General features: G+C 48.1%; 1 protein-coding gene across 6 annotated transcripts in view; it reads left to right on the top strand.

The window, feature by feature from the left end:
- LOC138739666 (cGMP-dependent 3',5'-cyclic phosphodiesterase) overlaps positions 1–16,424 on the top strand; it is a 284,647-nt gene extending 268,223 nt beyond the window's left edge. For all 6 annotated transcript variants that reach the window (XM_069892183.1, XM_069892180.1, XM_069892182.1 and 3 more), the window contains 6 exons: positions 2,222–2,296; positions 3,273–3,372; positions 7,157–7,266; positions 9,795–9,833; positions 11,600–11,706; positions 12,305–16,424. In XM_069892183.1, the coding sequence (XP_069748284.1) occupies positions 2,222–2,296; positions 3,273–3,372; positions 7,157–7,266; positions 9,795–9,833; positions 11,600–11,706; positions 12,305–12,530 (657 nt within the window). In that variant the 3' untranslated portion in view covers positions 12,531–16,424. The remainder of the gene's footprint in view (positions 1–2,221; positions 2,297–3,272; positions 3,373–7,156; positions 7,267–9,794; positions 9,834–11,599; positions 11,707–12,304) is intronic.
- Positions 16,425–24,050: the final 7,626 nt, after the last annotated feature.

Genomic DNA, 24,050 nt, shown 5'->3' with positions numbered 1-24,050 from the left:
TTTAGGAAAAACCGGGGGTGGGGATCTCATTGAAACATTTTGAATGTTTAAATGTAAAGACAGAGTAGATGTAGAAAGGTTGTTTCCCACAGTGGGGGTGTCTAGGACAAGAGGGCACAACTTCAGGACTGAAGGGCGTCCGCTTAGAACAGAGTCGCAGGGGCATTTCTTCAGCCAGAGGGTGGTGAATCTGTGGAATTTGTTGCCACAGGTGGTAGTGGAGGCCGGGTTATTGGGGCAGAGATTTAAGGCAGAGATTGACAGGTTCGTAATTAGCCAGGGCATCCATGGTTACAGGGAGAAGGCTGGGCAGTGGGGCTGAGCGGGAAAATGGATCAGCTCATGATTTAAATGGCAGGGCAGACTCGATGGGCTGAATGGCCTATTTCTGCTCCTATGTCTTCTGGTCTTGTTGCTCAGTAGTTCAGACAGCATCCGTTGAGGCAAACGGCCAGTCAACATTTTGAGTCGGAAATCCTTTCTTGAAACTAAAGTATAAGGGTGATAAAGAGAGCTGGGGAGGAGGTGCGGTTGAGAGAGATGGACAGAAGGTAAGAAGGACAGGGTAAAGTGAGACTAGGAAAAAGTGAAGAAGAGATTGGATGCAACAGAAACCAGATGGGGATGGCAGTGACGTAAAGTTAGAAAAATCCACGTTGACACTGTGGGGTTTAAGACAGTCCAGGAGGCTATGATGTATTGCTCGTCAGCTTTTATATTTGCCCTTGTCATGTTGTGGAGAGTGTCAGGTTCAGTGGGTTCACAGAGACGAGTCTGCACACAAGTGTTGCAATCACACGTCACTTTAATTAACACATGGGAGACCAACGGGAGAACGTTAAATGGGACTCGATCACTATTTCACTTAAGCAACGATAGACATTAGTCTCGGACCTATACTTGACCCGCTCACACTCTACAAACAAGGACTCTTACACACACACCCAATTTCCTGACCAATGGGGGTGTAGCTCCCTGCAAGTATTCATCTATTGCAATACTACAGCTCAGATTCAATGTAGTGCACAGCTTACCCGCGACATTTCCAGTGACGTCCACAGTAGTGACCTGGCATGGAGCGATGTCGGGGGGCTGGGACCCCAAAGCAGAGAGAGAGAGAATGTGCTAAGTATTGGTGTTATATACAGGGCTAATCTGTGCTTCTAGCCAATAATGACCCTGGGCAGTTTAAATTAGCCAATGGCAAGGTGTGCAACCTTGATTGACAAGTGATGTGACTTCTGAATAAGTTTCTGACGGGGAGGACACATGACCACCCACAATCCACACATTCCAGACAGGCAGGGCAGCCACATTTCCTCCACACACAACAGCCCTCATCCTGACTATGGATGACTCCGCTCCTGATTTTGAACCAATTGGTCTTTAAAAGACTCCCATACAAAAGCCTTTTGTCTGTTTGTCTGTGCTCCTCCCCCCTGCCCATTCTTCACTCCCCAGCTTTTTAATTCAGGCACCTGCCTGCATTTAACTCATTCCTTGAGGAAGGGAGCAGGCCCGAAACTTCGGTTATCTATCTTTACCTCCAATGGACGCTGTGAGACCGGCTGGGTTCCTCCAGCATTTCTGGGTTTTGATGACAATCACGGCATCTGCAGACTTTTGGGATTCACTCCAGTAACATCTGGTCCCAATCCTCTCTCCCCAGATCCTGTTGTAATTTGCTTTGCCCCAGTTCAACACATTCCCCTCCCCCCACCCTCCCTCCTTAAATAAAGGACCCAATTAGAGCCTGATAAAGCGGGAAGGAAACTGTCCTTGAATCAGGAGGTATGTGTTTTCAAGTGATGTAGGGAAGTCTGCAGATAGAAGGTAAAGATCAATTACTGATGTTTCGGTCCTGAGCATTTCACGGTCCCTTGAAAGGCTCAGGCCCGAAACATTGGCCATGTATCTTCACCTCCTGTGGGCACTGTGAGACCGGCTGGGTTCCTCCAGCCTCTCTGTGTGTGTGTTTTTAAACCTTGTGGGGAGAAGAGAGTGTGACTGGGGTGGAGCGTTAGCTGCTTCCCTGGGGCAGCGGGAGGTGTGGGTGATGAGGGGAGGGGGGTATCTGTAAGAAGGGTGGGTCAGGCTGCTGGTGTCACAGTGGGTGGGGGTTGGGAGGTAGATTAGGGACTGTAAGGGGATGGAAGAGAGGGGATTCCTGCTGTGCTTTCGACCTCACTCATCTGGACCACCTTCCCTCTCCCCTCCACAGAGGCATCATTTTGCTCAGGCCATTGCGATCCTCAACAGTGAAGGCTGCAACATCTTTGAGTCATTCTCGCGGAAGGTGAGTACGTAGGATGTGAGCTGTGAGGGGCGGCGTGGAAGGATAGGGGTAGTGTGGGGGGGATTGAAGGACCGTGTGGGTGTGGGGGCAGTGTGAGAGGAGAGACAGCGTGGGGGTAGAGGTAGTGGGGGCAGTGGAGGGAAGGGAATTGAGAATGGGCAGTGGAAGGGGTGGGATGGTCTAGGAGAGGGACAGTGTGGGACAGAGGGGCGGGTGGGAGGAAGGGAAGTGAAGGGGAGGGGCAATGTGAGGGGGAGTATTTGGGTCAGGAGAAGAGTGTGTTTACCATGAACCTTCCACGTCAGATGTTCCCCCACCCCCAGAATCTCCCTCCCCCAACACCATGGAGATCTCCCTTCCCCCTCACTCTCCACCCTCCCCCCACCACCTTCCCCCAGAGATCTCCCTTCCTTTCCTCCTGCCTGGGGATTTCCGTCTTCCTTCCCCCCACCCTCTGGAGAGCTCCTTCCTCCTCCCCAGAGATCTCCCACTTCCCTGGGGATCTCTCACCCCATGCGCACCATGGAAGCAAGCCATTCAGCCCATCCAGTCAATACTGGCCATCAACTGCCTAATAATCCCATCACCCTCGCCCTGCGCCCATCCAGTCCCAGTGTCCATCCTTTCATTGAAAGAATCCAATGCAGAATGCCCCAATCTATAGATCGCTACACCTTCTGCACTGATGCCACCCAGTCCCCACCTAGTTCCCACGCAATCCTCACCCAGTGCCCATCCAATCCTCATCCACCCTGTTTACCCCCCCTGTCCAATCCCCATCCACCTTGTCCCCCTTCTCATCCAATCCCCTTCCACACTGTCCACAACCCTGCTCCTATCCCCATCCAATCCCCATCCAATTTGTCCCCCTCCTCATCCAATCTTCATCCACCCTGTACTCATCCCCATCCCCATGTCCCTTCTATCCCAGTACTCAATGCCGAGAGATTCTAACCACCTCCGTTGCCTTCCACAGGATTACCAGAAAATGCTGGACTTGATTCGGGAGATTATTCTGGCCACGGATATGTCCCACCACATCAACATCTTCCCTCAACTCCAGGAAATGGCAAAAGGTGTGGCTCCATCTGTGACCATTGATCTGATGCCGTCGGGAGATTTTGTTTAGAAATCACATTAGATGATCGTATCACATTATAGCGAAGAAGGTTTTCAAAGTTTGCAGAGGGATTTGGACCAGCTGGAAAAATGGGCTGCAAAATGGCTGATGGAATTTAATGCAGTCATGTGTGAAGGGTTGCATCTTGGAAGGACAAACTAAGAAAGGACGTACACGGTAAATGGTCAGGCACTGATGAGTGCGGTAGAACAGAGGGATCTGAGAATACAGATACACAATTCCCTGAAAGTGGCGTCACAAGTAGACAGGGTTGTAAAGAGAGCTTTTGGCATCTTGGCCTTCATAAATCAAAGTATTGAGTACAGGAGTTGGGATGTTATGATAAAGTTGTATAAGACATTGGAGAGGCCAAATTTGGAGAATTGTGTGTAGTTTTGGTCACCAAACTACAGGAAAGGTATCAATAAGATAGAAAGAGTGCAGAGAAGATTTACTAGGATGTTGCCCAGACGTCAGGAAATGAGTTACAGGGAAAGGTTAAACAGGTTAGGACTTTATTCCCTGGAGCGTAGAAGAAGGAGGGGAGATTTGATAGAGGTATTTAAAATTATGAGGGGGATGGACAGAGTAAGATGTAGGTCGCCATTTCCCACTAAGGGTAGGTGAGATACAAACCAGAGGACGTGGGTTAAGGTTGAAGGGGGATATTTTTAATGAACTCCTTTACAAAGAGAGTGGTGGGACTGTGGATGCAGGCTCAATTTTGACATATAAGAATAATGTAGACAGATACATGGATGGGAGCGGTGTGGAGGGATATGGACTGGGTGCAGGTCAGTGGGACTAGGGAGAATAAGAGTTCAGCAGAAACAGGAAGGGGAGAAAGGCCTTTTTTCTGAGCTGTAGTTTTCTGCAGAGTGGGCAAGGATTTGGGTGATGGGAGTACAATGTTGGTAAATGCAACGTCATCCACTTTGGAAGGGAAAATAGTGGATTGTTTAAACGGTGAAGGTTGCGTAGGTGTACAGTGGGACCTGGGGTGGGGTGGGGTGGGGGGGGGGGGCTTGTCCACGAATCAGAAAAAAGTTTGTTTACAGGTGCAGCAGGTATTCAAATGGGATATTTCATTGCTGGAGGGATTGAATTTTAAGAGTAGGAAGGTTCTGCCCCAACTGTCCATGGCACTCCTGAGGCCACGCCTGGAGTACTGCATGCAGTTCGAGTCTCCTCTCAAAATCACACCATACAAGAGCCAATCGGCCCGGCTCGGCCAGTTAATCCTGACCTGATCCTTATCACTCAGCCCCACTCCCCAGCCTTCTCCCTGTAACCCTCGACCCCCTGACTAATCAAACACCTCTCAACCTCTGTCTTAAATACACTGAACGACCTCACTACCGCGGCCGCCTGTGGCAACTGACTCATGAGCCTCTGACGAAAGAAATTTCTCCGCATCTCTGTATCAAATTGACGCCCTTTTATCCTGAAATTGTGGCCTCTTGTCCTGGACTCCCCTACCATGAGAAACGTTGATATAAAGGAAAGAAAGTAGTAAAAGATGGAAATCGGCAGACAGCGCCGTTGTAGTAAAAACACAAAATGCTGGAGAAACTCGGCAAGTGAAACAGTAGCTGCAGTGAACTGGAATTCACTGTCTGTGTCTGTAGATTAGATGACCAACCCCCTCCTCCTGACTCTGCCCCCGCCACTCTGACTGTTTTCCACCTTCCCTCAGATTTACCTGATGACCTCTGGAAATACTGGCTGTTAGTTGCAAACTAATAAAAACGCATTTATGCTCCTCAAAAGTCTCCGAGTTCTATCGATCGCACCTCAATAGCAAAGATGGTGAGGGGCTCAAGCCCGAAACGTCGGTTCTGTATCTTTACCTTTGCTATATGAAGGGCACTGTTTGACCTGCTGAGTTTCTCCAGCGTTGTGTGTTTTTACTTCAACCACAGTGTCCGTGGATCTTCATGTTTTACCTCCCTGTCTTCCCCATCTCGGTTTCCTTTCCTCCAGCTCTCCACCCCTTCCCCTCTCCATACACAGAGCCACCCCACCCACCCCTCATCTCTCTCCTCGTTCCTCTCTCCATACACAGACCCACCTCCCCCTCTCCTTGTTCTCCTCTCCATTCACAGAGCCATCCCCCCTCTCCTTGTTCCCCTCTCCATTCTCAGAGCCACCCCCCCGCTCCCCTCTCCATTGACAGACCCATCCCTCCTCTCCTTGCTCCCCTCCCCATTCACAGAGCCACCTCCCCTTGCCCGCTGCTGTGCCCTCCCTCCCTTATCCACCTCCTGCCCGTGGGACTGCGCTCTCCTCCTACCCGTCCCCCACCCCACCACCACTTTATTCAGGCATCCACCTTGATGAAGGGCTGAAACACAAAACGTTGGTCCTGTATCTTTTCTTTTGTTACACGATTCAATTTCCCCCGTATCCGATTAACCGGAAAAGTTCGATCATCCAAACTTATTTTCGGCAGCGACGTGACTTTTTTCCCACCTGACGTGCTCTGGTGTGCCGTTAGCGCCATTTTGAATCCAACAGAGCTCTCGTGCATTGTACAGGGGCAATGAAAAGGAGGAAGCGTTAATCTTATTTTGTAAAGCAGAGATCACGTTGTCTTTGGGTAAGAATGAAACATTATTTCATGATTGAAAAGCCTTCCATTGTTTTTTCATTGATGTTGTGCAAACACTGCAGGGCTGCTTAAAGCCATTGACCAGTCAGGTCAACCCACATTTCGGTAGAGCAGGAAACAAGAATTCAGGGCACTGTGTTACGCTAGGCTGCCATGTAAAATGGGGTTGAAGCCCGGTTAGCGCCCCACTCACAAGGCAGCTTGAAAGGGTCCGACCCGGTCAGTGGGCTCCAAAATCAACGGGGTCCCTGTCCTACCTCGGAGGGTGTCAGGGAACCCAGTAAAACTTACCCAGGACGCATCGACCGGCGGCTTGAAAACGATAATGGCCAACCCGGTTACTCCTTTGACGTCGGCACTGGCTCCACAAGGAAACCCCAGCTGAAGTGTCTGCTGTGATCAGGGGATGGAGGGGTCGCTGCTGCGGGAGGGGGGGAGGGGGAAGAGCCACAAATGGGGGGAGTGAGGTCATTGACATGGGGAGAGAGGTCACTTCCGCAGGGGGGGTTCCCATGATCAGCGGGGCGGGGGGATTGCCACGATCGGCGGGGGGAGAGGAGAGGGCTCATGGGTACTGATGGCTGGTGGTGGGGAGACTTATCGATAGTTCCCGAGTGCGTGATGCGTCACACCGTGTCATCGCGGGGGCAGGATCCTCCTTAAATCACGGTGTTACAGCGAGTTACAGAGTGCAGGGTGCGGTGTTACAGTCATACCATTTATAACATTGATAAACTTACATTAAACAGAAAAGCGACATTGTCTTTTTACTGATTTTATATCTCGACGTTCATGTTTGAAAGCACATTTATCTGCTATTTCCAACCCCCTTTACCCCATGTTGAATGGTCCCAAAGAGGGCATTGGTGTTTTGTATGGGATCTTTCTGTGCAGAGATTGGTCTTCATGCTGCCCTCAGTGCTCAGTGGCCACCCTTTACAGATGGATGGCAAGTCAAGGGTTTTGGCTAAATCTGGAGATTTCAGGTGGTCTCTCACCCTAACTCCTCCTGTTCAGCCAACCTGCCCTAGAGAGAGCCTCTCCCTCACCCTGCCTCCTTGACTCTGGTCCCCCTTCCCGCTCACTGACAAACCTCTTGTGTTACCCCCCTCCCCCCCCCCCCCCACAGCTTACAATAAAGATGACCCCAACCACCACAATCTCCTCCTCTTTCTGATGATGACGACCTGTGACCTCAATGACCAGACCAAAGGATGGAAGACCACCATCAAAACAGCTGTGAGTGACCTTCGGGGAGAGGGGCAAGGGAATGGGGGGGGGGGGGAGGCAGTTCACTGCTGAGGTGTAGGCCTCCAGTTAACTACAACATCATCTCTAGTGTGCTGAACCTCCTGCATTGTTCCGAGCAAAGTTTATCATTCAGGAAAGACATCGATAGGGTGGACAGTCAGAGATGTTACCCCTGGGTGAGGGCATCACACCCACGTGGACTTTTACACTGAGCGTGGAGGGTGTCTGGAATGAGCTGCCAAGAGTAGTGAGTGGAGAAAAATGAGGGGAGATTTGATCGAGCTATTTAAAATTACGAGGGGGATAGACAGAGTAAATGTAGGTGGGCTTTTTCCACTGTGTACATTTCTGGTCACCAAGTTATAGGAAGGATATCAACAAGGTAGGGAGAGTGCAGAGAAGATTTACGAAGATGTTACCTGGGTTTCAGAAAGATTGAGCAGATTAGGTCTTTATTCCTTGGAGTGTAGAAAGTTGAGGGGGGATTTGATAAAGGTATTGGAGGAGAGATTGAAGCAAGAGGTCATGAGTTAAGAGTTAAGGGCCAAAAGTTTAGAAGTAACATGAGGGGGGATTTCTTCACTCAGAGAATGGTGGGAGTGTGGAATGAGCATCCAGAAGAAGTAGTGGTGGCAGGGTCCATTTTGCCATTGAAGGAAAAATTGGATAGGTATATGTATGGGAGGGGAATGGAGGGTTATGGGCAGGGTGCAGGTTTGTGGGACTAGAGGAGAGGACTTGGTTCGGTTCAGACAAGAAGGGCCGAGATGGCCTGTTTCTACACTGGAATTGTTATATGGTTATATGGGAAAAGTTTAGGGGGAACTTCTTCACACAGAGAGGGGTGGGGGGGGGGGGTGGGGATGTGGAATGAGCTGCCAGCTGAAGTGGTGAATGTGGACTCAATGTTAACATTTAAGAAGAATTTGGGCAGGCACATGGATGGGAGGGGTATGGAAGGCTATGGACTGGGTGCAGGTCAGTGGGACTAGGCGAAAAAAATGGTTCGGCACAAACTAGAAGGGCCGAAGGGGCCTGTTTCTGTGTTATAATGTTCTACAGTTTCTTTTATTTCACGTAATAATACATTTAAAAAGTAATATGTGATAGACTTCAACTTGTGTCTGCTGCAAGGCAAACAAAGAGTCACTGTTAAGTATATCCCAGCACCTCTAACAATAGGAGAAAGAGAAATAAAAGAGTCCCTTCAGAGTTACCAAGTGTCCGTGGATTCACCTCCAGTGCTTCCTGCAGCCTCTGCAGCCGCACAGACCCCTGTCCGATCCATCGGCCGCCCCGAACTCCAGACACGATCAGGGACGGTTCAGCGCCCGAAGCCCCTTCGGGAGACCTTCTTGCCTTCGGCGCCCTCTCAGATTCTGGTTCCCCTGAGGCAGTCTCCAGACCGCAAGTTGCCCACAGCCCGTGTGGGTCCTTCAGTCACTGGTCCGCTTCTGTGGGCACCTTCCCTGTAGGATTGTCTCCCATGCTTCTCCTTCTCAACCGTGCGGCATTCTCCCTGTTTCCTCATGCCCTGCTCCAGTAGTTATTAAGCCAGCAAGTTTCACAGCATGGAGCCTGGCCCTTCTGCCTAACTTGCCCATGCCGACCACAATGTCCCACCTGCCTGCGTTTGGCCAATATCGCTCGCAGCCCATCCTATCCGTCCAAATGTTTCTTAAACGTTGCCTCAACCTCCTCCTCCAGCAGCCTGTTCCACACACCCACTACCCTCTGTGTGAAAAAAGTTGCCCCACTAGTTAAATTGCTAGTTACTGTTTCCCCTACTCTGGGCAAAAGACTCCCTGTGGTTACCTGATCTATTCTCTAGTGGAAGCAGACAATACAGAAGTGTTTAAAAGGCTTCTGGATGGAAGCTTGGATGTGAAGGGGATGGAGGGATATCTATTAGGGGAAAGCAGCAGAGTTTTAGTTTAATTTGGACATTATTTTCAGCACAGATGTGTGGGCCAAAGGGCCTGACCTGTTCTATGTCCTAAAATGTTGGTTAGGCTGCGTTTGGAATATTGTGTACATTTCTTCCATGGGACCCCTGTTACTCCACTCTGTCCCTTTGAGCTCCCTGATCTTCTCATATTTCTTAACAATGGAGAGGAGAAGGCCAATCGGCCCATTTAGTCTCTGCTGGCTCTCTGAGCAAACCCGTCCGACCCTTCCTCGTCTCGTTTTTCCCGTTCCCCATTCCCTCTCCCACAAGCTCTTTGTGGCCCCCCCCCCACCAGATCTTCCAGCTGGTCGATTAACCTGCCGACCCCTCAAGTCACGGGGAGGACGTGCAAACTCCACGCCGACACCGCCAGAGGTCGGGATCGGAGCCAGGACGTGACCGCGGTGGCCCCACAGCGTGTCCCAGAGATGAGAAGGACAGAGAGCTGACCGACTAAAGATATTGCAGTGTTGTTGATTAACTGTGTTGTGCACTCCAGTCGTGTTGCCTGGCTGCCCCCAGAAATTCTCTCATTCAGATGATCCTTCTTTTCTGTTTTTACCCTCAGGAATTGATCTATAAAGAATTCTTTTCACAAGGAGATATGGTGAGTGAACACTGGGAACAAATGCTCAATTTCTGCTCAGATTCTGTGCATTGTTTATTTTGTACTCCCGAGTTTTGGGTGGAGATCGAGGAGGTGGGGGAGGATGGGGTACTACTTACAATTGCAATGGGGCCTGGTGAGTCTTGAGGCAGGAATATTCATTATATCAGACAGATGTTTTTCAAATACACTGACTCCGTAAGCAGCCCGTGAATTACCTGGAACTGTTTGCCAAGCACAATCTGTTGGAGGAGCTCAATGCAACCTCCTCCGCCATTTCCCCCACCTACTACGTGATCCCACCGCCAGACACGTATTCCCCTCTCCGCCTTCCGTGACTCTCTCGTCCACTCCTCCCTCCCCACCAATCGCCCCCTTGGGGTCTCCCCCTGTGACCGCAGGCGATGCCACGCTTGCGCCCGCGCCTCCTCCCCACGCCGCCATTTGGGGCCCCGAACCGTCCTTCCAAGTGAACCATCACTTCACTTGTGAATCTGTGGGGGTCATCGACCGCGTCCGGGGCTCCCGCTGTGGCTTCCTCGACATTGAAGAGACTAGACCCAGACTGGGAGATCGCTTTGATGACCTCGAGGTCACCCATTTCAATTCCCTGTCCCTTGGCATGTCTGTCCGTGGTCTTGTGCACGGCCAGACTGAGACCACCCGCAAATTAGAGGAACACCACCTCATCTTCCGACTGGGACCCCTTAACTGGATGGCATTAACATTGACTTCTCTGTACCAGACAGTGACGCAACCAAGTCAGGATGCTCTCCACAGTCCACCTGTAGAAGTTTGCAATTGACATGTCAATTTTAGACCTATAGCACGGTAACGGGCCACGAGTCTGTGCCACTCAATCACACCCTATTAACTCACAACCCCAGTACATTTTGAACGGTGGGAGGAAACAGGAGCCCCTGGAGAAAATACACACAGACACAGGGGAGAACATACAAACTCCTTCTTGATAGCGCGGGATTTGAACCCCGGTCCAGATCGTTGGCGCTGTAACAGCGTTGCGCTAACCGCTTCACCCACCATGCAAAATCTCCAAACAAAATATGCCGGTGGCGTGGTAGCTCAGTTAGTCAGGGAAAGGTTAGGGCCGAAGGGCCTGGTTCTGTGTGGTAGATCCCTATGACGGTGACTCCATATGCAGTAGAGGGTGTTGCCATCACTGTGGGGGGGGGTGGGGGGTGGAATAATAACATTAGGCGCGGCCAATGACCAGATGTGGACACAAGCCAATGACTGATCAACTTGTGGACAGATGGGAGCTGATGGCAGCCATCGCCATGGTGATGGGGAAACAGTGTGTGACTTCGGGCCCAAACTGACGGAACATAGAACATCACAGCACAGTACAGGCCCTTCAGCCCACAATGTTGTGCCGACCTACATAAACCTACTCCACAACATCATAGACCTTTTTCAGGAGTGGGGAGATGGGGGAGGACTTCTGCAGTAGATAGGTCGTTGCGTTGGCTTGGGAGTTTGGGAGTGGATGGGTGTGGGGAAGGTCTATCTGTGTGCTCAGTGACTCCTCATTCACTCTGATAGCCCAGGATTAAGTTTATTTGCCTGGAGCGGTCAGAGAGCTTTTTCCACGAACAGTCCATCACCCCCGCCCCCCCCCCCGCCCCAAATGCATGTCATTCAACCAAATCTACCATGCTGGAGATCCAAATTTAAACATCGCTCGTGCACAAGATTGTGGTATTTTGGAATTTGGCATTTTTTTTTGTTTCCCTGCCCTCTTACAGGAGAAGTCGATGGGGAACAGTCCAATTGCGATGATGGATCGAGAGAAGGCCTTTGTCCCTGATCTCCAGATCAATTTCATGGAACACATTTGCATACCGACTTACGAGTAAGTGTCAAGAGGGAAGTTTGATCTAATCCCCAGGGGTTCTCAACCTTTCTCTTTCCACTCATCCCACTTTCAGTCATCCCTCTGCCATCGGTGCTCTGTGATTAGTAAGGGATTGCTTAAGGAGGGATGTGGGTGGAAAGAAAAAGTTTGAAAACCCCTGTTTTAATCGTCCCTCATGGACTCGTTATGTGCACGGTTTCAGATCTCCAGAGGAAATGGGCCAATGACCATTTATCTCAAGCAAAATATTTCAGTAACAATTGGGTCTAGAGCAGCGATTCTAAACCTTCCCTTCCCACCCACATCCCACCTTAAGCAATCCCTCACTAATCACAAAGCACCGATGGCGTAGGGATTACTTAAAGTGGGATGTGAGTGGAAAGAAAAAGTTTGAAAACCACTGATCCTCTCTTGTACCAGGTCATTGTTAACCGATATCAGGGGCCGGTTAACAACAAGAATTATTTGGCCTTCGGAATCAGGTATTGCGCACGTTCGCTGGTCTGGGGCGAATCGGGTACGGGCCAGATTGACCGAGTTGGCCAGATTGCTGTGGTCCATGACTCTCTGACTCACTTTCTCTCTGCCCTACCAGGCTTCTGAGTGTAATCTTCCCCGAGGCGGAACCTCCGTACCTGCAGGTGAAAGCGAACCGTGATCAATGGGTGCGGGTCTCCTCAAAGTTCACCTTCACTGGCCTTCCGGCCAACAGCTCACTGGACTTTCTTTGCGAAAGCGACAGCTACCAATTGACCTCAGTGGACACTCCTTCGGCCAACAAGCCCTTGGCTGCCACGGAAATCACTTCTAAACAGGAATAATTTTTTAAAATTGCAGTTTAAAAGAACAAGAGCGAAAAAAAATACAGAAAAAAAACCATCTTGGAAGTGTCTGGAATCAGCGAACATTGGCCTTGTTAAATGTGGTTTTTGTAGGGGCCTGGTTATCAATTTGTTGGCTATTCTCTTGCTTGTTTTGTTTTCCGCTGGGTTTCCACTTGACCTGCTCTACAATGTGGTTCACAAGTTGTGTCCCGGACCACTCAGGGGCACGATCGAACAGCAGACGAAAGTTCATCATCGCAGGAGGAGAGATGGTGGAAGGGAGGAGGTGGGGTGGGGAAGAGAAGGAGTTGAGAGATCAAGCTGCCCATCCTTGAATGACGGGAGGCAGTGTTTGGAAAGAAAATGAGTCGTCATGTGGGAGAGAACAAATGGGAGACATTGGATGCCACCATGATAGTTTGGAGAAAGACTTTGGTTCCAGTAATCATGAACTTTGGTAAATTACATCACAACCCTCTCTACTGGTTAGCAATAAAAACTAGAATGTTTTATGTGAAGTGAAAATGTTTAAAAGGCTTTAAGATGGACAGGGAAAGGAGGCAGGAAGAGGTTTTGTCTAAATTGCTTCACAGTGCTGGACTTGTTCAGTGTTCCATGAGTCTGGAGAGAGCAGGAAGACGAGAGCCACAGAAAAGGGGCTAATCTTATCGGGAAGCTATTGTTAATCAGGGAACGCTATGGGCCACAGAGTTAGGGCCAGGGGGCAGGGCTACCGGAGCGCGGCTGTACCCCTGCCCATCCCTAACAGGGAGCAGGGGGTAGAGGTGCTGACTGACGCGAGGTAGAATGGTCTTCTTGAATGGTCCCTCCTCCACACCTCTTCCTGCTCTCGTCCAATGGGTCACAGTTACCATGGATTGGATTCCCATCAGGAATCCTGGAAGGGTGGGGGGGGAGGGGTTGCCCTACCAAGTAAAACAGTATCATTTGGGCCTGTATTATGTGGAGGTTTGAAGGATGAGGGGCGACCATATTCAAATATATAGGGTGCCGGAGGATTGGAGAGTAGCTCACATGGTTCTGTTGTTTAGAAAGGGGTCCTAAAACAACACAGGAAATGATAGGCCTGTGAATCTGATGTCCGTAGTAGGAAGTATTCTAAAAGTTCAAATGTACAAGTATTTAGATAGTCAGGGACTGATTAGGGATGGTCAACATGGCTTTGTGCATGGTACGTCATGTTTAACCAATCTTGTAGAGTTTTTTGAGGAGGTTACCAGGATAGTTGATGAAGGAAAGGCTGTGGATGTTGATTATATGGGCTTTAGTAAGGCCTTTGCCAAGGTCCTGCGCGGGAGGTTAGTCAGGAAGGTTCAGACGCTCGGTATTCAGGATGAAGCAGTGAACTCGATTCGGCATTGACTTTACTGGAGAAGCCAGAGAGTGGTAGTGGATGATTGTATCTGCGACTGGAGGCCTGTGACTAGTGGTTCGCCTCAGGGATCGTTGTTTGTCATTATATCAATGAACTGGATGATAGCAAGTTTGGAGATAACACTAAGATTGGAGGCGTCGTGGACACCAGAGAAGGTTTTCAAAGCTTGCAGAGGGATCTGGACCAGCTGGAAAAATGGACTGAAAAATGGCAGATGGAATTTAATGCAGACAAGTCTGAGATGATGCATTTTGGAAGGACAAACCAAGAAAGGACATACACAGTAAATAGTTGGGCATTGAGGAGTGGTAGAACAGAGGGATCTGGGAATACAGGTACATAATTCCCTGAAAGTGGCGTCACAGGTGGACAGGGTTGTAAAGAGAGCTTTTGGCACATTGGCCTTCATAATCAAAGTATTGAGGACAGGAGTTGGGATGTTATGGTAAAGTTGTATAAGACATTGGTGAGGCCAAATTTGGAGGATTGTGTGCAGTTTTGGTCACCAAACTACAGGGGAGATATCAATAAGATAGAAAGAGTGCAGAGAAGATTTACTAGGATGTTGCCCGGACTTCAGGAACTGAGTTACAGGGAAAGGTTAAACATCTTAGGATTTTATTCCTTGGAATATAAAAGAATGAGGGGAGATTTGATGAGGTATTTAAAATTATGAGTGGGATAGACAGATAGACAGATTTCCCACTGAGGGTAGGTGAGATACAAACCAGAGGACATGGGTTAAGGGTGAAAGGTGAAAGGTTTAGGGGGAACATAAGGGGAAACTTATTCATATAGAGAGTGGTAGGAGTGTGGAATGAGCTGAAGTGGGTGAATGTGGGCTCAATTTTGACATTTAAGAAGAATTTAGAGAGGTACATGGATGGGAGAGGTATGGAGGGCTGGTCAGTAGGTTTAGGCAAAAAAAAATGTTCGGCACAGACTAGAAGGGCCTGTTTTCTGTGCTGTAATGTTCCATGGTTCTAGATGTTGGTTTGCTTCCACTAGTGGGAGTCTTGGACAGGGAGACGTAACTACATGATTAGACCAGATCAGAGACTTATTTATTGTCATGTAATAAAACAGAAATGTAATATTACTGGAAATTACCTTCAGTCTGCCATAAGGCAGACAAAGGTTTCCCATTAGCATCGCCTGGTGCCCCTAACAGTCAGAGGAAGAGAGTCCATAACTGCTTTGAAATCAGATCATTTAAACCTCAGCCTGGTTGAATGTTCTTTTTGCAGTCTGTGGTGAGTCTCTGGAACCTTTTCCCCTCGAGGGTATTGGAGGCTGGATCATAAGTATTAAAAGTGAGGATACATAAATATTTGAAAGCTCGTGGAGCTGAGGAGCTATGGAGAACAGGCGCACAAGAGGCTGGCACTGAACAGTCATGGTCATATCTAACGGCGGGGCAGGTTTGAGGAGTCACATGGGCTTCTCCTGCTCCTATTCTGTGCATTGGAGATGGACATTTGGGCTTGCACTGTGGCTTGACGGCTCCCTGTCACTTGTTATCAGGCGATATCTCATTCCTGGTGACAGAAGGGGGGCAGGTGAATGAGGAGCCAGTCAAATACACCGTTGGGCAGTGAGCTAAAACTCAGTGCCCTGGTCCATGGGCTACAGATGTGTAACCAGGGGGCTGAGGGTCACACTTCTTGGGGTCACAACGTCAAAGATATCTCCACCAAGGATGTTGCCTCTCCACTACAATTTACGGGAAGGGGAGGGAAGCGTAAGGGACTTGAGGTGGCTTGAAAGCAAACACAAATACAGCTGTAAAAACAAATTTGTAATTACTTTGCAAAGCATGAGAACCCTGTTACAGCAAGAAGCAGTGCCTCGAGCCACTAGTCTCACCCCAAGGGAGCCTGCAGTCAGAACCCCTAGGTTTCCAGAACACGTGAACACCCTGTTCCATATATTTCTTAGAATTCTCTTGGGATAATTAATCAGGGCCGTGTCTCCTACCCAATGGTTAATAGGCTTTTACTTCCTTGCCAAATAAGGAGTTCCTTATCAACTCGAGACTTGTCAGGAATGAAGGGAATGCAGCTAGCTTCTCTCCCCCAGTCAACATGTTAAAGCTTACATTCTCAGTTACCTTTCTCACTCCCCCATCCTGCCAGCCGACTGGCCAAGGTCTCCTCTTAGCATTATATCTGATGTCATTGGCACTGTCCGTCTCACCCAACCCAGGGAGTCAGGTTCCAGAGAGGTTGGTCAGACCTGAAGCACAGCATTCAAATATGATCCCTGGGAGCTTGGTGGCCTCAATGGAATGGACTGCTCTTCGTCCAACCCTGGGATTTGTTGATGCGTTGGGGTGGAGCATGGATGCCTTTATGGTTGAAGGATCAAAGGTATCTCCATCTCTTCTTACTGAACAGGAAATCCTGCTGGTGGTCCTGAAGAGGAAATAAGATTAATTTCTCTTTGGTTATGAGTGTAACTACCAATGCCAGCATTCCTTGCCTATCCCTCATTACCCCTAAGAAGATGAGGTAAGGGGTTAAACCCCCTTGTACCCTTGCCATTCTTCTGGTGAAGGAGCTTCCCTGGAGCTGGTGTGGAGGGAGTCCTGGGGTTTAGACATGGTGATGGAGAAGGACCAGCAATAGATTTCCAGGTCTGACGTGGAGGGGAACCTGCAGGGTTCCCTTACAACTTCTTCCTTGTCCTTCTTGAGCAGAAGGCATTGAGGTTGGGAGGGGCTGTACCAAGGCCAGGGTGGGGGGGGGGGTGTGGGTCACTGCAATGGGATTTGTCGAAGGGGCTCACTGCAGTCACTGTGTGTTGGGACGGAGGGAGAGGGTGCATAGGGATGGAGGGAGGGCATGTGCAGGGTCAGAGGGCAGGAGTGTAGGGATGGAGGGAGGGAGTGTGCAGGGGCAGAGGGAGGGAGTGTATGGATGGAGTGAGGGATTGTGTAGGAGCAGAGGGAGGAAGGGAGTGTGTGTACAGGGTTGGAGGGAGGGAGTGTGGAGGGAGGGAGTGTGGAGGGAGGGAGGGAGTGTGTTGCACAGTGAATGGGGTATCAAGCAAGTGGGTCATTTTTCCCCAGACCATATTGGAGCCCCTTTTAAGGATGAAGCTGCCCTCATCCAAGCTGGTGAAGGGGCACAGTTGTCCGCGTTAGGCCGATGGCGGCCAGGCTTTGGCGAATCTCTCACCATGTGGTCCTCACCCTCTGACTGCTTTTGTCCGGATCATTGCCGGACCTCTGTGGTTTGCAGTCACGTTCTGATGAGATCTTGACTCCTGCCTCTCCCCTTCCCCCAACCCGTACATATGTGGCTGACTAATGCTGACACACGAATGCCGTTGCTGGTACAGATGCAAGGGGGACCCCTCATCATTCCTCACAGCCAGGGTGCTGGTGGGCTTCCTTTTCGAAATGCTGTAGAACATTGTGGAATAACAGCCATGGAATTAGGTCCTTCCACTCCAACATAACACACACTCAGCACAAGCCTGGGCGTCTGGTGATTGTACATATTAAACCTTAATGTTTCTCAATAAATTCTGTTTTGTGCTCTCTATTCCTTTGTTTTTGCCTCTGTTACCAAGAACACGCAGATTATGTTGAAAGCCAAAACACTGCAGATGCCGAAAGTCTGAAATAAAAAGAGTTTGAGAAACACTCAGCAGGTCGGACAGCATCTAGGGAGAGAGAACCCGGAAAGCATTTCAGTCTGTGACACCTCGAAGGAATCTATCTGTCGCACACCAACTCTTTTATCTCATGCTCTGACCATTGAAGGCACACATCCCATATACTGTCACCACCCATATCATCACTTGCCGGAAACTATGTACCTAAGGCTTAGGCACTCAGACAAGACCACCCACGAATGGGAGGAGTATCACCTCATCTTCCAGCTGGGCCCCCTCCAACTGGATGGCATTAATATCAATTTCTCTGGTATCCATTAGAAACCTCCACCACCCCCCATCTTCTACCCCCTGCCACCTGTCCCCCTCAGCTCTATTTCACTCTCTCCCCTTTTCCCTCTGTCTCCTTTCACAGAGCCAAAATTGGCTCTCACCTTTCCTCTTATCCAATTAACAATTAGAATTTCCAGATAAGGATATCAGGAGTTGGGGGTGAAGTATTAGCATGGATAGGGGACTGGTTACCAGTGGTTTTCAACTGTTTTCTTTCCACTCACATCCCCCTTTAAGTAACCCCTATTGTCATTGGTGCTCTGTGATCAGTAAGGGATTGCTAAAGGTGGGATGTGAGTGGGAAGGGAAGGTTCACTGCTCTAGACCCAATTGTTACTGAAACATTTTGCTTGAGAAAAATGGTCATTGGCCCATTTCCTTTGGAGTTCTGAAACCGTGCATGTAACGAATCAATGAGGTACGATTAAAATGGGATTTCAACCTTTTTCTTCCCACCTTAAGCAACCCCTTACTGATTGCAGAGCACGGATGGCATAGGGAATACTTAAAGTGGGATGTGGGTGGAAAGAAAAAGGTTGAAAACCACTGGGTTAGGATATAGGGGTGTTTTTCTGATTGGCTATAGGTGGTGGGCCGGGAACAATTCACATTGTACGTCAACGGTTTGGAAGAGAGGACAGAGTGTCATGTGTCTAAGTTTCCTGATGACCCTAAATGAGTGGAAAAGCAAATTGTGCAAAGGATATGGAGAGTCTGCAGAGAGATATAGATAGGTGAGTGGGCAAGGGTCTGGCAGATGGAATTCAATGTTGGCAAATGTGAGGTTATCCATTTTGGAAGGAGAATGGAACATCAACATATTATTTAAATGGCAAGCAATTTTAGCATGCTGCCGTGCAGAAGGACCTGGGAGAGCTTGTGCATGAATCGCACAAGGTTGGTTTGCAGGTGCAGCAGGTTATCAAGAAGTCAAATGAAATGTTGGCCTTCATTGCCAGAGGGATTGAATTTCAGAGCAGGGAGTTTCTGCTGCAACTGTACAAGGTCCTGGCACGGCCGGGTCTGGAGAACTACTTGCAGTTCTGGTCTCTTTACTTGAGGCTTTGGAGGGGGTGCAGAGGAAGTTCACCAGGTTTATTCCAGGGATGAGGGGGTTGGCCCATGAGGAGAGATTGAGTTGCCTGGGATTGTACTCGCTGGAATTTAGAAGAATCTTATAGAAACATATAAAATTATGAAAGGCATAGATAAGATAGTGGAAGGTAGGATGTTTCCATTGGTGGGGAGACCAGAACAAGGGGACACAGCCTCAAGATTCAGGGTAGTAGATTTAGAACAGAGATGAGGAGGAACTGCGTTTCCCAGAGGGTGGTGAATCCATGGAATTTGCTTCCCATTGAAGCAGTGGAGGCTGTTTCATCTTGTATTTGTAGGCGTGAGTCCTCAAGACAACACATGGATGAAGGAAAAGGTTCTTTACTTAAGAAGACCGCAGAGCCCACCTCACTGACAAAAGGCAAAGGAGGAAAAACCCAACACCCAACCCCAACCAACCAATTTTCCCCTGCAGCCGCTGCAACTGTGTCTGCCTGTCCCGCATCGGACTTGTCAGCCACAAACGAGCCTGCAGCTGACGTGGACTTTTACCCCCTCCATAAATCTTCGTCCGCGAAGCCAAGCCAAAGAAAAGAAGAAAAGAATATTGTTACCATCCCAGAGGACCACAAAACCCAGCAGCAATAGACATTCACCAAGACAAGTAGTGACTTAAACAAAAGTTGTTTTTAATTATCTTTAAACATGAAAACAGAATCAAACTTTAACTTATCACTATTAACTTAACTAACCCAACTTAAGCCCCTTCTAATTCTAAGTGCACGTGTGAGTAATGTGTGTGTAAATTTAAGAAAAGTTCTTTGGTTCACAGTTTAATCTCACTTCTCATTCTTCCAAGTTCACTGGTTGCAGGTAATTCTTATACTGTGCACAGAATTGAACGTATAAAGTTCACCAGGCTTTGGTGCTCGAAAGGTAAATGTTTACCACTCAGGAAAGTTCTTTGTAGGTTTGCAGAGAGAGATTTGTTGTTCCAGGATGTCCACAACTGAGACACCACCATTTAGTCACCTCAGTGTCTCACTGATGAAACCATCAGGGTTCTCCAGATGATAACCTCTTTCTTTCAGACTACCAAGGAGTTCCTTTCTGTTTCCTTTATTCCAAGAGAAACATCAGACAGATAGCAGTTCCAGCCATCCGCCACTCTGGAGCTTCTGTTTCATTCCAACAAACTTCTCCTGCTTGTTTCAGCTGTGACTGTCTCTTTCCATCTCAGATTCCAACTGCCATCCCCATGTCCTCTCTCTCTCACTTGCAAAACCCCCTCCTTCTACAAGCATACAATAGGAGTCAGTCTTCTGCTCCCATCTGTTGTTTTTAGGTAAACAAGAACCCAGGGATGACCTTTGAGTGAGCACTTTGCAGAAGGATCAGAAGTCTTGTCAAAATGTTCAACACAGATGATCTGTTTCTAGTCCATTCATTTCATGACATCATTTCAATTAGCACCTACTTGTGAAATGTGCATAGCATTTTCCATAGTTACTGTAAAGTCACTGAATATGAATTCTTCAGTATCACAAATAAGATCTGTTTTAAAATGTATGTATGTAACGTACTATAATTTTACCAATTTATCTCCCAAATACATCTACAAATATGACATCACAATATGAACAGCACCATGAGGCTGCATTACAGATCTGCAGACTGTGTGTCTCCTGCTCTGTGTCAGCCTGTGGTGGCAGCCAAGTCTAATCAATCAGGAACTATAATCAAGGCCTTGCTAGTGGCCAAGCAACTACGATTACGACCATTACATCTCCCTTTCTTGAAACAAAAGTAGTTACTTTCAATTAACAACTCTGCAATTTTAACAGGTAGGTTTGATCTGTTGTGTACAAAGTTCCCCTCTTTGGCCAACTGTCGGTTCTTTAAATTGCAAAACTGGGGTCCATTGTCTGTGAAGACCTCGCTTGCTACACCACGTCTGGAGAATATGGCTTTCATACCTGTTATTACAGATTCTGCAGTGGTGGTGTTCAGTTTACACACCTCTGTATGCAGGGGGTAATCGTCTGTGACTACAAGATAGTCCTTCCCTTGACATTTGAATAGGTCAGCGCCTACCTTCTGGGAAGGTCTGTGTGGTGCTGGGTGTGGCTTTAGTGGTTCTGCAGGATGGCTTGCTTGAGATTTCCGGCACATTCTACAGTTTGACACTTCATTTGTTGTACCATTGGTGATTCTTGGCCAGTACATCACCTCTCGTGCTCTTTTCTTAGACTTTTCGATTCCGAGATGTCCTCCATGGTTCCTTTTTAGCATCTCTTTTCTCTTTAGGATAAGGATTTTGCTTCCTTTGTAGATGATGTGTTCAACCACTGATGGTTCCGCCCTGCAGTTCCAGTTCTCTGAAACGTCAGGTGAGCAGTCCTGCTTCATGTTGGGCCGTCCATCCAAGGTGTTTCTTCTCAGTTGTCTCAGTGTTTCATCTTTGTTTGTCTCTGACTTGATGACATTCATTTTGGATCTGATATGGGCCGTGCACGTGATCATGTCCACGAAGGCGTTCACGTCTTCATCCATTCTCGTGTCAGCAGCTCTAGACAACGCGTCTGCTGTGTACATTAGCTTACCCGGAGTGTACACTACATTCAGTGTATAGCGTTGCAGCCTAAACATCATTCTTTGGATTCTCAGTGGACATTCATTTCATGGCTTTTGGAACAATGCAGTCAAGGGCTTATGGTCAGTCTCTACCCTGATTGCTTGTCCTGACACAAACTGAGGAAATCTTTCACAGGCGAATGTGATGCCGAGCAGCTCCTTTTCCATTTGAGCGAATAGCGTCTCCACGTCTGTCATTGAGTGCGATGTATACGCAGTGGGTTCCCAGTCGTCATATTTTTACAGAAGAACTGCACTGACCACACGATGTGATGCATCTGATGATATCTTGATGGTCTCGCTGGGTCGTAAAACCTCAGAACTGGTTCCTCTGTGAGCAGTTTCTTTAGTTTGTTCCATGACTTTTCATGTTCATGATTCCACTCCCATTCAATGTTCTTTTTTGTTCGTCTTCTCAATGGAGCCATCTTTTCTGAGAGGTTGGATATGAATTTACCCCTATAGTTGACCATTCCATTAAACCTTCGTACGTCCTTTTTGTATTGTGGCCTTGGCATGTTCCCAATGGCGGACACCTTTCTGGAATCTGGTCTGATGCCCTCACTGGAAATAATATCTCCGACAAATGTTAGTTCTGTCACCCCTGAGCTGTAATTTCTCTCTATTCAGCTTCAGGTTTGCTTTCCTTGTTGCTTCCAGCACTTTCCTTAGTCTCTCATCATGCTCCATTCTCGTGGTTCCCCAGACTATGATGTCGTCCATTGAGGTGTCTACTCCGTCCAGGTGCTCATAGACCATATGGATAGTTTTGTGATCCACTTCAGGAGCTGAGACAATTCCGAATGGTCACCTTAGGAATCTGTATCTGCCCAATGGACTATAGAACGTGCACATTCTTGAACTTGCTTCATCCAATTTTAACTGCCAAAATCCTGATGATACATCTAACTTTGCATTTGCAAACTGAGACATGGTTTCTTCACACATTGGAAGCTTAAAATGTTCTCTCTTTATTGGTCTGTTTAGATCTCTTGGATCCAGGCAAATTCTAAGCTTTCCACTCTTTTTGTCCTCAACGACGAGTGAACTCACCCACTCTGTTGTCTCATCTATCTTCTGAATCACGTTCAGGTTTTCCATCCTGTCCAACTCGACCTTTAGTTGCTTTTGAAGAGCAAATGGAACTTTTCTGCATGGATGTATTATCGGTGGAACACGTTTATCCACTCTGATCGTGTGTTCTCCTGGAAGGCAGCCTAGACTCTGAAATAGGTCATTGTACTCTTTCATGAGTTCATCATAGACTGTCTCTCCTTCGCTTTCCACAACGAGGGCTCTTTTTACCAGGTTCAGTTTCTCACAGGCTGTTAAACCTCGTATGGCCTGTTCATCCTTTGGTACCATGATGAATGCTGGCATGTGCTCTTTGTCCTTGTGTTTCACATTGACCCTGCATTCTCCTTGCACTGGTACATCGGTACCTGAATATCCTGTCACCTTCACTTTTGTTCCATACTTTTGGTCTGGGTCTAATCTTCTTAAAATCAGTCTCTGAGATCACATTAATTTGTATCCAGTATCCAATTTAACTGTCGTTCACTTTTAATCTCAACAGCCAGTCTTTTTTCTTTCTTCTTTTCAGTCGCAACTGCTATATACAATTCCTCGATCTCCCTTTCATCTACTGCATGAACCTTGCTTTGTTTCACTTGGTTCCTACAACAATTGTTGCTTTTGTTGCACATGTTTTACCATGTGCTGGATACTTTTTTGGTAGGTGAATGGCAATAGATTAAGAGATGGGGAAGTGCAGAGAGACCTAGGGGTACTTGTACACCAGTCTCTGAAGGCGAGCATGCAGGTCCAGCAGGCGGTTAAAAAGGCAAATGGTATGTTGGCCTTCGTATCAAAAGGTTTGAGTAGAGGAACAAGGATACCTTACTGCAGCTGTACAGGGCCTTGGTGAGACCCCACCTGGAGTATTGTGTGCAGTTTTGGTCACCTTATCTAAGGAAGGATGTTCTTGCAATGGAGGGAGTGCAGAGGCGATTCACCAGACTGATACCTGGAATGGCAGGAATGACTTAGGAGGAAAGATTGCGCAAATTGGGATTGTACTCGCTGGAGTTTAGAAGATTGAGAGGGGATCTCATAGAGACCTATAAAATTCTGGCAGGACTGGACAGAATGGATGCGGAAGGGATGTTTCCAAGGATGGGAAAATCCAGAACCCGGGGCCATGGTTTGAGGATAATAGGCAAACCATTTAGGACCGAGATGAGGAGAAATTTCTTGACCCAGAGGGTGGTGAATCTGTGGAATTCATTGCCACAGAGGGCAGGTTCATTAAATCTATTTAAGAGGGAATTAGATCTATTTCTTCAGTATAAGGGTATTAAAGGTTACGGAGAGAAGGCGGGGACGGGGTACTGAACTTTAAGATCAGCCATGATCTTGTTGAATGGCGGAGCAGGCTCGAAGGGTCGAATGACCTACTCCTGCTCCTATCTTCTATC

Source organism: Narcine bancroftii, chromosome 7, assembly GCF_036971445.1.
Source record: "Narcine bancroftii isolate sNarBan1 chromosome 7, sNarBan1.hap1, whole genome shotgun sequence".
Classification (NCBI taxonomy): Eukaryota; Metazoa; Chordata; class Chondrichthyes; order Torpediniformes; family Narcinidae; genus Narcine; species Narcine bancroftii.
The sequence above is the reverse complement of the archived record's forward strand: the minus strand, read 5'-3'. Positions and strand labels throughout refer to the sequence as shown.